The sequence below is a fragment of the Cebidichthys violaceus genome, unplaced genomic scaffold (genome assembly GCF_023349555.1).
Source record: "Cebidichthys violaceus isolate CVI_PGR_0920_01 unplaced genomic scaffold, fCebVio1.0.p SCAF_39, whole genome shotgun sequence".
Classification (NCBI taxonomy): domain Eukaryota; kingdom Metazoa; phylum Chordata; class Actinopteri; order Perciformes; family Stichaeidae; genus Cebidichthys; species Cebidichthys violaceus.
Window position 1 is genome coordinate 25 of NW_027176583.1, and position 16,799 is coordinate 16,823.

General features: G+C 46.0%; 1 protein-coding gene across 1 annotated transcript; it reads right to left on the bottom strand.

Annotated features, from left to right (window-relative positions):
• Positions 1-1,522: 1,522 nt before the first annotated feature.
• Positions 1,523-16,421, bottom strand: ubr1 (ubiquitin protein ligase E3 component n-recognin 1). Its single transcript, XM_068726371.1, is given in 49 exon segments — positions 1,523-2,847; positions 3,192-3,293; positions 3,410-3,580; positions 3,656-3,733; positions 3,826-3,882; positions 3,988-4,017; positions 4,019-4,094; positions 4,173-4,284; positions 4,287-4,311; positions 4,533-4,617; positions 4,725-4,872; positions 5,078-5,145; positions 5,248-5,344; positions 5,434-5,489; positions 5,580-5,728; positions 5,839-5,938; positions 6,143-6,243; positions 6,334-6,486; positions 6,672-6,771; positions 6,897-7,105; positions 7,210-7,391; positions 7,708-7,788; positions 8,103-8,206; positions 8,312-8,411; positions 8,521-8,675; positions 8,780-8,828; positions 8,909-9,011; positions 9,107-9,159; positions 9,247-9,371; positions 9,452-9,515; positions 9,609-9,707; positions 9,802-9,867; positions 9,979-10,089; positions 10,195-10,247; positions 10,340-10,520; positions 10,643-10,771; positions 10,911-11,010; positions 11,087-11,244; positions 11,337-11,435; positions 11,522-11,610; positions 11,708-11,815; positions 11,968-12,091; positions 12,191-12,253; positions 12,383-12,521; positions 12,612-12,739; positions 13,877-13,987; positions 14,407-14,485; positions 14,639-14,898; positions 16,343-16,421. Coding segments are annotated over 49 exon segments (5,217 nt in total). The 5' UTR covers positions 16,388-16,421; the 3' UTR covers positions 1,523-2,705.
• Positions 16,422-16,799: the final 378 nt, after the last annotated feature.

A 16,799-nucleotide genomic window follows, 5' to 3' on the forward strand; every position in this document is an offset into this window, starting at 1 on the left:
CGTAACGTCACTGAAATGTACCCGTGTGTCTTGTGTCAGCTGTCGGTGTTGACGGGCGTTCGATACCTCCAGACCTCTCTGGAGAACGTGCTGAGACAGGGCGACCTCGACTCGGGGAGTCCGACGGCTGGCTGCTGGAGAACGGCTTCATGGAAACCGCCCGCACCAACCTGAACATCATCAAGTGCCTCGGCAAGGGCAACCAGATAGACACGGCCAACAACGGAGACCCCAACATCAACGTTCCCTCCACCTCTAAAGCGCACTACGGGCCGGACAACGTGGCCCCGAAGGAGACGCCCGAGGCCTGTTGACCCTCCCTCAGGCCTCAGAGGACCAGACGCCCTGAAAGCAGAAGTCAGGGCCGTTTCCCAGTTACTTGAAAAGAGTTTGAGTCAAGAATTACAAAACACCTCTACAAAGGTGTCTGTGTGAGGAAACTAAGGCATATTGTGGATAATATCACACGATATATAATACATTTGCTACTACGATGGGGGTCAATATTTTCCAAAATTGCAGATAATGCCTTTTTGAATTTTTCCATACACACGTTTTCCTTTTTTTTTTTTGACGATGCAAATATCCAAACACCACAAACGTGCATCATTATTTGTACGTCTGTACAAACTGTCAGCAGTTTTAAGGCCACGTTTTTCTCAAAGCGTGAGTAGTTTAGAAGTACTAGAGCAAAAACATGTAGGAGATTTGAATTAAGTCCCGAGTGCTTTGGCCTCCTCAGGTTAATGAGGTCTTGCGGTATAAGACCTGGAAGAGCGTGAGCTTTACGTTAGTGCTGGGTGTTCAGATCAACGGATCCCTTCTGTGCACATTACCGGACTTTAAGAAGCAAATTCTAGGAATCTAATCGATTGCTCATCATTCATTTATAAATTCATAGGTTAAGGCGTCACGACAACGACTCATGTGCCTCAGCAACGCCACCATGGTCTTATCCAAACACCTCAGACACTTTTGCTAGAACTAACAAAAACCTGACGATAAACCTTCTGTGCTGGTGATGGTTGGCTCAAAACCGGTGCATCGCAAACTATAGGCTGCTGTGTCTTTGTTTCAACGTCGATCACATTGACTGGAGGCTGGATGTTGTCTGTGGGTCAAAGGAAGTCTGCTTCTTCTGACTTATCATTTTCAGAAATGATAAGAGCACATGGCAGCTGAGGAGTCGAGTTACAGCGTAGAACGTTTGGGGGGGGGGGGGGGGGGGGGGGGGGGATACAGAAACTTGGCGGTTGCTAAATTAAAGCTTCTCGCTGTGAGACGTTAAAATCCAGGATCAAACTTGTGAAATGAGACAATCCTGCCATCTATACGTCACCCGGGGGCTCTCACTTGACGGATGACGAAACATTGATGGAAAATAGATTATTAATTTATCGTACGGGTGAGCAACGAGGAGATTTTTTTTTTTTTTATTCCATTATAATGAAACAAATCTAATCCCATAAGAGATTATAGACACTAGTGTACTCGGATGGATTCAGGGCACAGGAGCAGTTCGTCCGTATGGAGGCGAGTGTCTTTATTTCTATAGCCTGGAAGTCATGAAGGACCGTCAAACAACACATTCCATATTCACACGCTTTCCCGAAAAGGAGCAATAACCGGGAAAAAAAAGATACGATGTAGTACATTTCCCTCTTAAATAGAATATTGAACGTTGTTTTGTGGGAAATTTAAATTGAATTTGTGTTAAGTGGATTACCAGCAGATGGTGAAATATGACTAATCTGTCGAGCAAAGGTCCCCTTGATAAATTTTATTCATTATAAACATACATCTGATACTCATAATCACTTTGGCCTAATAGGTTTTTTTAGTTACAGGGCATATCATGATGCTATATAGTGCGGCAGAGATGTTTCATATAATTCACCCACTGATTCTTAAGGGCAGTGAGGACTTATAACCATAGATGACAACAACATGGCGTCAGAATGTCTGCTTATGCTACAAAGTATTTATATCAGGAAATCATGGAAGCAGGTTACTGTATACTTTTCTCAGAATATTGAGTTTGTTTTAATACAACTTTGAAAATAATGTATCTTCTATAAATGTTTTATCCATTACATACGCTTCTATATGTGAGTAGAGGTAACAGGATGTGGCTCCGTTATTTGGAGTGTCTACATAGTTAAACGGGCAAAAAAAAAAAAAAATGCCAAAATGTGTGAGCTCTACCGAGATGTTTCTAAATGAACGTCACCTCCAAAAACAGCATAATAACTTATGACAAATCATAATTTATAAAACCAAAAAGAGAATCCAGCAAATTCACAGCATCACTGAGAGAAATGAAATATATAAACTGATACCTAAAACATGTTGGTGTGTATCTGATGTTTGTCTTTATTTGAATGAGCCTCTTTAACGTTACTCTAGCAGAAACTCAAATTAAATCAAGGCGACTTGGTTTCCTCTTGTGAGTGGCCCGCCTCTCTGGAACCCAGCGGGGGTTTCATCGGGGGAGGGATCGGCTGCTCGGGCCTCCTTTGATTGCAGGAGGGTGGTTTGGTGTGTGTGTGTGTGTGTGTGTGTGTGAGTATACATATGTGTGTGTGTGTGTGTGTGTGTGTGTGGGGGGGGGGGGGGGGGGGGGGGGTCTGCCTAAGGAGCACTGGAGCAGATTGTGCTCTGTGGCTGTGCTCTTTACTTCCCGTCCACCACAGCTGGAGCAATCATCACAACATCTGCCACTCAAAGGCAAACATTACGTTGACCACCTCTAGGCTGCGGGCGATTTCTTCCAGGATGCAATGCTGCTGCCACAGCTGGTTCAGCTTCCTGTAGCGCTCGGGGCAAAGGTGCAATGGATTGCCTCTTCTATATAAAAAAAAAAAATGTAAAAAGACAGAAGGCCTGAATTATTCAAGGTTTGTCACAAAAAAAGACATAGGAGTATGAGAAAAGGATGTACTTCATGGCCAGGACTACGGAAGCAGCGATGAGTCAAATAAGCAGTAGGTTGTTTTTCCAGTGACATCATTGTTGAAGGACATTAAACTCTCCGAGACGTTTGTAAAGTAGGACAGGGCTACTAAACTGTGACTTGATAGAACGTGTGATATGGTGGCCGTAGGAGGCAATCTCTACATTTTGCAATTCTAGACAGAAGGTTCTTTTTTTTTTTTCAGTTCAGCACCTGGAAGAGACGCTGCGATTCTTACCCGAGGTGAGGGTCAGTCTCCCCGTAATCGTCCAGGTAAGGAGCGGGGTATGTGCTTCCTCGAGTCTTACTGGCCATCAGCACAATTTCACACTCTCTTATCCTGTCGACGTGAAAACAAACTTCAGTTATACGCAGCGCATTTCAAACAAGACAACATGTGATTCAAAGTTAAAAAAAAAAAAAAAAATGCTCTAAAAAGGCCTAGAATTCACCCACCGGAGGAACATGCCCACTCCAGCCCCGCAGGTAGCAGCGTGGGCAGTGCAAGCTCCCACATCTTCTCCATCCAGCTGGCTGAGACAGCAGGAGCTCTGGGAGCACAGCATGGCCCCGCAGAACAGGCACAAGGTCGGGTGCTTCCTGTCGTCGTCTGTAGATTTGGGACACCTGAGGGGGGGAAAGTAGAGCGTGAACATCTCGAGGAGATTCTCCACTGAAAGAGCTTGAATTCCCCCCGCTTACTGAAAATGGCTGGCTTGATTGAGGAGAGCGCTGTAATCCTCGGGAAGATCAATCAAACGGTTCCTTCTCCTGGGGTATCTGTGGAAAAGAGTATATGGATCAATAATTAGGAGCTGATTTATCGCAAAATAAAAGTGGGGCTGAAGTAAAACAAAAAGGCCAAAGTCTACCTGACGGTCTGAATTTTGCCTTTCAGGGCTTTGGTTACAGCTGGACTCCCACACCACCTAAGGAAGAAGAAGCACCGTCATAAAAACTGCCCACCTCACCGGTGAGTATGGAAAAGATCAGCGATCAGACACTTTGGCCGAGCCTCGACGTTCATCACTTACCTTTTCAGCAGCGGAGTAACGGTGTCTCTGCTCCTGGAAGAGCTGGAACACATTGGAGGGCAGTGCCAAGTAGCTGCATAGCGCCTCCATCTGTCCTTGTGAGGTAACTGCAAGAAACCGAAAATGTTCATCTTGAATTCGTGAAATCATCATGTGTAGTTATAATGATAGAATACTTGACCTACCAGCAGTACTGCAAAGCTCCTCTGGAGGATGCACTCCTGTAAGGCAATTAAAAAAGAGAGCAGCGCAGCGCAGGAAAGGTTCAATTCCTCTCTTCACTCGCTCTGCCACGGAGAGGGCCCGGACACATCTGGAATCGGCCTGATGAGCAAACCACAGAACAAATGAGTCAAAACCAGCTGAAGACGGTTCACATTGGCGAGGACGTCTCTGAGAAGACAGCGTGGAAAACAAGACCAGAAGTAACGTTTGCCTCCACTGAGAGGGCGTTACAAACAGGTTCCTGTCACAAAAAAATGTACACATCTACCCGAGTGATTATACCGCCTGATAAACAACAGGACGACGAGAAACACTTGTACCTTTCGGTGAGTTGCGACACTGAAGTGTAGAGCTCCGCTGCCGCTTTCGACTCTTCCGTCTCCTCTCCGGCCACTGCAGGGAAATCTACGTAGAAATGACACCGTGATTTAATCCTCCTCGACACTGAACGGCTTCTTTCTGCAGGAGTTCAGTCAATGAACCCGGTGGGTGCGGCGTCGTAGGGTTTGTACCTGTCGAGGAAAGGAGGACCTGCAGCACGTGAGCCATGGTGACCAGATGAAGGATGTGCAGGTGGTTGTAGGCAGAGCTGACGGCAGACGGCTGCAAGTCCACGGCCTCCTCCTGATACAGGGCAGGTACAGACAACACCAAGCCCACCTGACGGAACACAGGAACACACACCATCAACAACAAAATAGGCAAAATCTGAAATATTTATCAGTATATCATCAAGTTTCATGAGTGCACACATCAATAACCATCACAACCATTAATCATCGATAGTTATATTCAACAGGACTTGTTGAGAGATGAGGACCAGAAGCGTTGGAGTCCATCACTGTTCCCTTCAGGGGAAACCTACCAGAAGATGGAAGAAGTCCACCTCCGGCAGAGAAGGGGTGTTCTTTCTGCCCATGGCCGGCAGCAGCACTGCGGGAGAAGTTTGCAGTCATGACCACAAGGTAAATGGACATCAAGCCGTACAACAATATCCAAATAAACACATGTACGTATTCCTAAGTGAGCACATACCCCCCAACATGTCGTTAAAGTGCCTCTGAATGACAGCCTGGGAGCTCTTAATTCTCTGAGCTGCTGAAAACTGAACAATTGCCTTCAGACCTGCAAGCTAAAAAAAAAAAAAAAAAAGAGAAGAATTTGAAGAACTGATCCATTATACATTACATGCATTATGTTAACTTTTCATGTTGGTCCAACCTGTCTGTTTTGTAAGGACCCGAAGAGTGACTTTCCCTCTTCCTGCAATATGTTTTCTGTAAAAACAATGCGAACATATTTTGAGAAGCGCAAAAGCATGACAAGGGGTAAATTGACACAACAAAGCCTCCGGACGCTGACTGTACCTATGGCCTGAATAGTGAAGGCACATGTGTTCCAAGCCATGAGGGGCACGCGTGGGCACAGCTCATTGGGTGCCGTCTGCAGGCCCACCCTGTGAACCGTGGTGGCGCAAACAACCAGCATCTCCACCACGCTGTCGGAGAACTTCCTCCTAAAAAAAAAACAAACAACCGGCCGCAGAGAATTCAAAACTGATGCATTATGGGGAAACATAAGAGACTTGAGGAGCGGCGAAGGAGGCGCTGTGACGGTTCCACTCACGGCTCTTGTACTCCGTAGCTCAGAATGGATCTGAAGTCCGTCTGGCCCTCTCCACACAGCCCCGCGTCGCCATCGACACTACTGCCCTCGCTGTTGCAATCTGCACAAGAGAGAGAAAGAAAATCAGCATTTATCTCATGTCAACAACCAGGCGTAATGGCATTTAATGGAAAGTAACTCGTGGTGTGCTGCTGAATAAATCTCTCTCTGCGGCTGCTTTACGGTAAAAAAGCAGCCTCTGCCGTTCACCCAACCAAAGACATGCAACCATTGCATGTCGAGTGTGTCGAGTGTGTCTTCTTACCATTTTCCTGAGTGACTGACTTGAGTCCTCTAATCCTGGCGGAGAGGATCTGGATCCAGCGAGGCAGGGTCAGATGCTGTCCAATTATCTCTGCATTTTCACTGTACACAGGGGAAAAACGCATTCAAACCGACTTCCATGCAGCGAATGCTCCGTTAGCTGTATGGAGTCAGACGGTGAACTGGACTTACTAGTTAAACATCAACCTTTCAAACGGGATGAGAGGGACAACGGTGTTGCACAGAGACTTGCACAGGGGACACAAGTACTCTCCGTTCTCCAGGTCGATGATCAGCTCAACGTGGAGCCGGTTCCTGGTCATATTCTGAACGGCCTCAAAGTATCTGAAAAACACAGAGAAGAACACCGTAATGGCAAATTACCTGTCAAGTGGACCACACACACACACACACACACACACACACACACACACACACACACACACACACACACACACACACACACACACACACACACACGCGGGGAGAACTGACAGAATAATAGCAAATGTGTTCTTGTAATAACTCACTTTTGCCAACATGTGGCATGCATGACATGTCCACAGCTGCCGGTGTGGGTTCCAACTGCCAGTTCAGGAGGCATGAAGAGGGGATATGACGTCGCTGTCCCTTTAAGGGTGAAATACAAACGCACATATGACTCAGATGAGTCTGATTTCCACCCCCCTCCCACCCCCACCATCAAATTACAGTTGTTAACGATGCGACGGAATGATTAGTGACCGAAGACCGACCGTCGGCTCTGTTGGTCGGTATCCTCCCCCTGCACTGAGTCAGCACCGTGGACCTCTGGACACACGCGGTCAGCACCATGGCCGGAGCCTGGGCCGCAACCTCCTGTTCTTCCTGGCAAAGAATGCAGGTGAGCACCTCCCTCTCTGCCGGAGAGGACCCTCGGTGGGGCCCGATGGCGACACACAGCTCCGTGTGCTCCATGGCACAGCTGGAAGAACAAACATAAACCCCAAACTAGAGTTAGCCGAATGAATTTGGCTTGGATTTCGATCGCAAGCCAGCTAAACACACCCAGGGATGTGTGGTAGTCACCTCTCAGTAGCTGCAACAGGCTCTCCCTGAGTCCCGCTCTCTGGCATGTTGTCATACAGCATCTTGTTTGACTCGATGAAGTTTTTCTGCATTTTAGACATCTGGGCCATAATCTTCTGCCGGTGGAGTTTGGCTGCCTCTGCCTTCCTTTTGCGCTCAGCTTTCTCTTTGTCCTGAGCACTCTGGAAGAACAACAAGTCAGACCCTAAAACCTCTCAATACCGAGAAGATACACAACGCAATTAAGCTGTTATTTCTTATCATTTCATGACGGACAGCTGTATCGACAAACATCTGATGCTTTAAGGAAACCGAATGAACGATGAGTCGTCAGTGGGATGCTGTAACGCACGGCAGGGAGGTTGTGAGCGCTGCAAGGTGCCTTTTAGTTTGAACAACTGTAGATTTGACACTTTTGTAAATGGATTTACTTTTTGAGACAATGACATGAGGCTCTCTAGTTATCAGGTTTTTACGCATCGTTCATCGCTCTTTTACCTCTTCTGGCTTGCTTGTATCCACACTCATGGAGGCTGTTGGACTGGACTTCTCTCTAAGGCACTTGACAATCTCAAACATCTAGCAGAAAAACATTCACATAAGATGGAGTCGGTAACTGGAAAATAAATGTATCACTCTCACACGCACACAAACGCACTTTCTTTCCTTTGTTGTTGTTAATAATGTATTGTTATTGTAAGACATCACATATTGTTCAAATACTTCATAGTCATATCTTATGTAAATTACTTTTGTGTTCTCTATAATAATGTGATATTTTAATAATGTATAGGTGGAGGCTTTAAATAAGCCCAGTGGGTTTAAACTGAACTCAGTCTCCATAAATGATGTGAACTGTGATGTGATGAACATTGAGTATTTGAGCAGTCTACCTGTAGAACCCATTTAACCATGTCCTTTTGAGCCTCCAGGGAAGGAACCGTCTTAATCTTGGACAACAGGAGGAAGACGGACTTGCCTTGTTCTGAACCAATTCCTGGAAGAACAGAAGAGACATTTATGTCCCAAAATCCACAAAAACGAACAACATTATGAGAAATAGTCAGTAAGCTGTACACAAAACAGTCACGGCTTCACTCACTGCGGGCCTTCAGGCTGAAATCAAAGGCCACTTCCTCCATAGTGCTCTCCTCCAGCTGCGTTTTCTCTTCCAGCAACGCCTGACCCATCAGGTGCAGGGCCTGTGTGGTAAACGCATGCACTTTGTTACTGCGAGGGGTTCGAGTAGTGAAAGGGCAAAAGGCGGAGCAAAGGTAGACTCTGTAAAGTCAAAGTAGATGTAACGTCTACCCTCTGGATCATGGCTTCTGTCCAGTGAGTGGCCCGGTCCTCTGCAGCTCTCTGCAGGGTGTGTCTCAGGATGTGGACGATGATGTCACAGCTGAGCAGACGCACTATGCTGGAGAAAGCTGGGCAGAAGGCGGGGGGCACCGGAGGACGCAGAGCTGAGAGTGGAATAAAGAACCAGGGGGAATGTCAGTGGATTCAGCAGCAGCAGCTGGGACGTACGGATCGGTACATCCTGGAGCTACACAGAGACGTTGATCACCTTTATCATGGCCTTCGTGAGTCCTCCTCTTCTTCTGAGACTCTTCTGCCTGCAAAAAGAGTACAAAAAACGTGAGAATGAAATGAGGAACACAAATGTGTCACGTTAACGGAATTAACATTGCATTACCTTGCTATGCTGTGATCTTGAATAATGGTAGAAGAAAGGGTTGAATTCCACCAGACGCTCTTTTTTGACTCCGTACAAGCCGTGCCCTGAAACTCCCGGTTTTCTAAAAACAGAAAAAGTAGAATAAAACAGATTAAATTCACTCTGAAAAGATTATCAAGATAAAACTCAAAAGCTCTTTTCACGGTATTTACATACTTGAAGGTGGCAACTTTGGTAATAACAGTCTCCAGGCCTGTTTCATGGCTCTCCTACAGAAGGAAAAAAACATTTTGAACTCGTTTCTCCAAATGATCATTCCCTCATTAACTCGTTAATTTAGGCCGCGTGTCGCTTACGTTCTCCGGCAGACCCTTGACCAGGCTACTGTGAGCCATGGGTTCAATGCACAGCAGGTGGATCACCTCCCTCATGGTCACATCCTCTTTGGTCACCTGACTGATCCCGGGGACGTAGCGCTCACCTGGAAACACAACAGTAGTCAGACGCTGCGGTCCGGTTCCTCTTCAAACCAACTTTGATTAGCAGAACGTGACTCTGTACCAATGACGACGATAAGGAGGTAGAGCATCTCTTCTGTCAGGCGGTTCCACTGAATCAGTTCATCCTGCAGATTTGTGTTGCATTTCATCAGTAAGTAGATCATTTATACGACACAACAACTCTTTTTATTCTGAATGATTCCTGGGGTGTTACTTGCCTGGTCTTTGTTTGTACTTCCTTTAAAATAATCAAAGAGCTCAAATCTCAACAAGACCAGCATGAGGAAGTGGTTGGGGTCCATTTTGGAAGCAGCTATCTGTAAACAATATTTGTATGGAGAGCCATATATCACCACATTGTGTGTATATTAACAAATCTCAAGACTTTCTCTACGTCTGACTGCCACCGACCTGGAGCATGAGAATGTCCTTATCGTACATCTCGTCCCTGCATTTCACATCCTGATAGTAGTAGACCTGACCATGTGGGGGGAAAAAAAAACGATTAATTTACTTGTCATTTGTTAACAGAACAGAGAGCATACAGAAGAAAAACAAAGCCTCCAACAGCCAAATAATGCGGTGTACCTGGCTGACCAACGAAATCCCGTTTCTCCGCCACATTTCAGCCGAGACCTGCGCAGCCAGAACCACACAGCGCAGAGGATGCTCTGCCAGGAAGGTGTGGTCAAAGCGCTCCTGCAGCAGACAGAGAGCGAAACACAACTGTGTAATGCCTGCAGTGGAAGGTGAGACACACTGAACACTTAAAGCTTAGGAAATAAGAGTTTTCATGTCGCTTACAGGATCATCCAGACGTTCAACTGCCCCCGTTCTGCACAGGAGTACATACAAACCTGCGGATCGCAACGCACAGAGTGGTAAGTTCACGCAGCAACAGAAAAACACCAAATAAATCACTAAGCGCCTCAAGTCTGAGCTCTCCTACCAGCCAGTAGCCTGGAGATGGGCAGATGTATGCTGACTGGCTCTTGAGACACTTTGTAGGGCCGAACGTGGAGGACGTGCTTTGACATGTAGTAGTTAGTGGCCTCCCTGTGGAAGGGCTGGTTACTGCACTGCATCAGGACTTTGTGGCACTCTTCAAACGCAAGCAGCAAGATCTCGTCCTGAAGGGGCAAACCAGCAATAATAGACCACAGTGAACGGAGGGTAAAGGGGGGGGGGGGGGGTTTATAGTTGTCCTCCTTCTGTTTGTGGGAGAACTCTTTTGTTTTGACGGACAACTCACATCAGAGGAACACCAGTCTTGAAACATAGCAAGAATGTGGCGAAGCTGGATCTGAAGAGAAAAGCCAGCCTCCCATTCTGGCTCTACCGCAATGTGTTGACCGAACTGGCGCTTCACTTCCTCCATACCCTAATAGAAGAAGTGAAAGTGGAAATAAAAAGGTCAGGATGGATTCAATATCTGGTTTGTCGAGTCACCATGAGCTGATGTAATGGCCCTGGTATTGCACACTACCCAAGAGCTAAATCAGGGTTGAGAACATGATTACCTGCATGCATTTGAGAAGCCCAAGAAAGACTTTGAATCCCTCTAAGAACTCTCTCCGCAGCTCTTCGGTCCATATCGAGGGTTTACTGATCAGAATATACCTGAGAGACACAAGTTACATCTTAGATAAAGTAAATAAAAAAAAGAGTTAATTAAAGTTGTTGCCAGTTTATTGACCTGAGGTCGTGGAAGATGATCTGGATGCGTGAGAACTTGTCGGAGTTGTAGCCAAGGAAGAAGAAGCGATTGTTGTTATCCAGATGTTCACGCAGCAATTCCATGACCGTCCCGACGATCACTTTAATGACGTTGCCCTCTTCGATGAGTTGTCTGGCCTAGAAGAGGAACAGAAGAGGAACGTGAGGGCATAGACGAGACGTTAAGGCGCCGACATATATACGCAGCTCTACCGACAAGCAGCCCTCACCAGCGTGGGTACGGTGAATATCTGAACGGACAGAGCAGTGATGGATATGCTCCTCTCGTGGTCATCGACAATGAAGTCCTTTTGCAGCTGCGTATAGTACTGAAAACACAAAGATGGAGCATGTATTAGTTTACGTAGGTGAAAGAACTGCATAAAATGTAATACATTCCCTCCTTTTTTTTTACCTTTGTAAACTCAATCGCAAAAAGCCTCTTGAACTCGGTCTCCATTAGCATGCTACAGAAAATCAGTTCATGGACTATCTTGCGAGCTCCTTGAGGAAAATCAGAAAAACACCTTCATGTTAGTGTCATTTGGAGTCAAGTTGGAATGAAGCGTGGACTGAGAATCAAGCCGAGGTTGTAACGTGCCTTTGTACATCCTGCCGTCGTGCAGCATGAGTCTGCTGATGAGGCACGGCCGGTCTCCGTCTGCGTTGGCCTCTAGTGCCACCTGACAGAAGGCCTGTCTGAAGCCCACTGCACAACACACACACACACACACACACATATATATATAGGTTCCCAGTCACATGACATGTTTTCTAAACAATGGCACACATGGAAGGTGCACAATCAAGAAATAAAGCTACGTCTGTGTGGTGCAAGTACGGAGACGACGGCGGCGGCACCTGAGTAACTGATGATCTTTTGGAACCAGGGGCCGAGGCGCAGAACGAACGTTTGATGAGCCATGACTGCTGCGTGGAGGATCTCCACGCGTAGCGGCTGCAGGGAAATGTGCTCCGAGTTGGACTGCAACACAGCAGTGAAGGGTTTAGATTCAGAGCTCACTTGACAATTCCAGATTTAAGACGAAACGTTATTCTAAATGTCTCGGTTTCTGCCGTTTACCCTGATGAGATCTCTTGCTTGCTGACAGGAACGAAGGGTCCCTCTCTTTACGGCCCGCCGACCCTGTGCAACAGTCCACAAAAATTACAAAACGGCCATAACCTGCAATGGATATGATGACTGCAATTATGGAATTCAAATCGTGACAGTGTTGTAAAGGAAACGCTCCGAGCAAACACAGCCGTGAAATACCTCTTTGTCAATAAGTGCCGTGTGCGTCTGCGCTTCAGCCTGATCACAGTTAACGGACCGCTGCAGGGTGTAGATCACATGGTCGTACGAGTGGTGCTCATCATTGTACAGCACGCAGTAGTATGCGTTGTCTTTTGTCCTGCGCGGAGAGACGAATACACCGTCAAAGTTAAAATGCTGCGCTTTGCATATGGAGTTATGTACATGCGTGCGATTCGACGGGCCGTACCGGGGCTGGAGGTCCGCCGACAGCTCCAGGTTCTCCTCCCACACCAAGAAGTCGGTGGCGTAGTGCAGCAGTATCCGGAACAGCCTCTCAGCGCGGCTGTATATGTCCGGCTCCAACACACACTCATCCTGTGCAAAATGAGACAAAAAAAAAATAAAATAAAATTGCACGGGACTTTTTGAGCATGCAACTAGAACTCTAAGGAGGTCTCTTAGCTCCATGAGGAACATTCTGGAAGGTCTTCAGCTTTACAGAAACTATCATTTAGTGAACCCGAATTTGTAAATGACGTAAACATTGAACCTGTCCTGATCCTATAGTGATGAAAGTGTTCCAAGATTAAATAATCAACTTTTCTGAAATTTGTTGCAATAACCTTTACTAATTGCCTACTTCCTGTGTCAGCAGCACTAACTCTACAACATGACGAGAAGTGGACTAAATGTGTTCCCGACTAAGAGCTCGACAGGCAGCTGACCCTGTGAAGTGTATACATCAAATCCCCTGAGAGCAAACATTCCACATAGCAGCTAAGTATTTCATACAAGTGTCTGACATTTAACACACAAACCAAACATACACTGTGTCTGTGTAGCTACACCAGCCTCTACGTCACACCGCTGTGTGAGAACAAGCCCTGGAATCTACCGCAACCGGACCAAGAAGAAGAAGTCTGAAACAGCGTGGTGGGCTTTCACGCGTTCATGGTCCTCTGATGCGCCACTGCTTGTGAAGTACAGGTTCAGGTCTGGTGTAGAAAACACAAAGCGGCAATCCAGGCCGGTGCCAGCGACGGCTCTGTTAACAGGAACACCTGCTGTTTACGGAAAATGGCGCCGAGCCGTCGAGCTGTGCATCTGCTCAAATCCCCCCCGAGCAGGATCTTATCAGAGGAAAGCCCAAACGCTGATCAGCAAAGAAAGGCCTGACAAACAACTGCTAGAGCAGCGCAATCAATCACCATGTGTCCAGCTGCAGTTCAGTCGCTGTAAACGGAACGCTGCACAGTTCGGCAGGATATAAGAAATTGTGGAAAGGCTGTTTTCAACCAGTCTCCCGAATCTCTGAAGCTCGTTATAAGTGTTCTCAGCTGCTACACGTCAACAAAGTGCTTTTCTTTCTCGCGTCCGGATCCAAACCCACAGCCAAGAGAGCAGCATCCAGGACTAAGATGGGAAAATAAGCATTCTGGGGTTCACTGACACAGAATGGGACAAGTCCGTCCGCCCCCCCCGTCCCTCTTTCAACTCTATTATGTAACTCACCGTTACCATAGCAGTGGCTGCCCCAGGGTCATGTTTGGAGCAACAGGGGCCGATCTTCCAGGCTTCTATGTCCCCACAATCACAGAAGCCCCCGCCTGATGACGCGTGCATCTGGGAAAACAATGTACATATGGTCAGAGTAATGTATATATACACACACACACACACACACACACACACACACACACACACACACACACACAATTAAGTTCTTGAAGTTGTGGGAGTTTGAACATGAGAGGACAAAAATAAGGCCAATAATGAATGAGTTAATGGTAGATTTTAATGGGTCTGTTGTGTCCTTTTCCTAACGCTTAAAGGACATAGAGAAGAGTAATCAAGTTGACATCAGAGCACACTGTGCACAGGAGGGAATCACAGCAACCAGTGAGTCCATTTAGAAATCTCAGAACATAAATCTAATGGAGGACTGATTTTCTATTATTCACAATTATCAAGAGGAGGAAGAAGCTGACTGCGAGTCATCAAAATCCCCCCCAAAAAAACATGAAGGTTATATTGACACCAACCTTGTAACGATGACCTTTGTGCACGCTGTCCTGGAAGCAGTCCATGCACAGGACACAAGTGGGATCTATTGCACAATCCCTGCAATGACAATAAAATGTATTACGTGACAAAAGGAAAGTGTTCTTTAAGTCTGTAGAACATGATGTGTAGGTCAGGGCATCTCTGCAGCACAGATATCTAGTATTTTATCATAACTATTATTATTATTAAGATCAGAGGATCTATTCGGACCTGCAGGAGTAGACCGTCTCTCCCTCTTTGAAGACGCGTCCACAGAGCTGGGAGGAGGTGCTGCCCTGCTTGAGCTTCTCCAAACCCTCCTGAGGATCCTCTCCGAACAGGAAGCACTCCAGAGGGTGGAAGAGTCGGCTCTGCATGAGCTCCTCTTCCTCCTGAGGGCTGGACTCCTTCTTCAGGCAGAAGATCTGCGGCACCTGCTCCTTCAGGTAGCGGAACAGCTCCGCCCTGCTGTCTGCAGCCTCCAGCCATTCCTGCCAGATAACCGAGAAGGGGAATGACCATTTTTGCAGTGACTCACATCTGTCTCCACCCAGTGATTCATAACCACACGTAATAAGTCACAGAGATGCATGTTAACTTCAGCAAAGAATCACCTTTAAATAAGCAATTAAGACTTCAAATCTTTGTTTCAGGAGAATTGAGAAAGATTAGAAAGATGAAAACTTTTGCAATAAAAAAATAAGGCAGAAATATGTTATTTGAATGGCTGCTGATGCTCCCACTAAGCAGAGCTTTTAATTAGTTTTGTCTTCAGACATCTGTAGTGAAGAAACGTGCACCACAAACAGCCTGGCCTCAACAATTAGGTAAGAGAGAAAATTACCAACGGATTTCTTAACAACTTCTGAATAACTGAAGTCATCATTCAGGAATTAGTCCCCCTATTTCCCTCCTGACGTCTGCCAAATTACTGAAGCTCACTTCCACATTTACTGTACCGGCTGGCAGCTGGACGAAAAGCACCATGTACACAGGGCAGTGTTTACTGGTGGAATTGTCAAACCTATGCAGCAAGAATAACTAATATTGGTACCATATATAGATGTACTATAAGTATACAGCATATGGTGGAGCACAAGTCAGAAAGAGAGGAACTTCGGACGCCATTAATAAAACATTGAATAAATGTCTGGAGGGGTGATCTTTGATAATTCATTGTGTTTAGGCCTAAATTAGGAAGTGTGAATGAGCGCTGCATGAAGTGTCCACCCTAAAGTTGAACCGGTTGGGTGAAACACTATATGTTTTTTTTTTAACAGCATTAATACGGGCAGATAATAGCTGTGGTCGCATATGCACATTATACCTGGAGGCTAGAGTTACATTTAATATCAAAACATATTCAGGTTTTAATAACGCTGGTTCTACGAGACAAGACAAGTGTCATACAGTAAATATCTCACGTTGATGTAATAACACATTTCACTGTCAAGCTTCAACAACGCGTTGGACGATAAGCTCATGATTGACAACACGTTGCTGGAGTTTTGAGGTGGTTAAAACGGCCAACAATGGTGTTCAAAATGTCCAAACTCATGAAGAAGTCATGCTGAAGCGCTGTGGACAAAGCGACAATCAGAATAGCACAGATTGGCGATTAAGACGCCGCGGACAAACACCTCCGTGGCATACTTTCCCCGACTGTGTTGAGAACTCCTAACAAGTACTGACAACTAAACCAGCTAAAGACACTCACTGTTGACGGCCACCAAATACTGCAGCCTCTGCAGGGACATTTTAAACGTTTAGGCAGCTAGCACAGGAGCTAACCGCGGATGCTAGCCTGGGAAGTAGATGCCCTCTAAAGGCCCGGCGGATCAGACTACTTGTTAACATAAGAACATTAAACTGCTGCGTTATGGCCCCGATTCTCAATAACCACTGAGAGGCGTGTTAGCTGTGTGAAAATCATACCTTGCTGAGCTCCAGTCCGTCTGGGGATTTCTCACCCTCCGCCATATTCCATTTGCCGTAAAGGAGGAGGGTGTCACTAGGTAACTGTTCCACTTGTAATCGAAGCCTTTTTTGCGACGTTATTTGACCATCAGGATACTGTATAGAATACAGAAATATGTAGGTGTCGTTAAGCACTCACGAGCGCTCTCCTATTTCAGTTTATAGGTCAAATAGGAGACTTGTTCATGTTTTTAAATGAACGTTTTTGTCTTCTATTAATAATATGCCTGCGGTCAAAACAAACATTTTTGTAAACACAAATTTCACACACTCGCCCCCTGGTGGTAGTCTTTAATTAATACATCATTTGACAATTACTAGGTTACGTTTCGAGTCAATCTATGTATTTTTAGTCAAATGTTGCTATGTTACGGACACATGTTTTAATTAATAAAGACACTTAGTGGATCAGTGT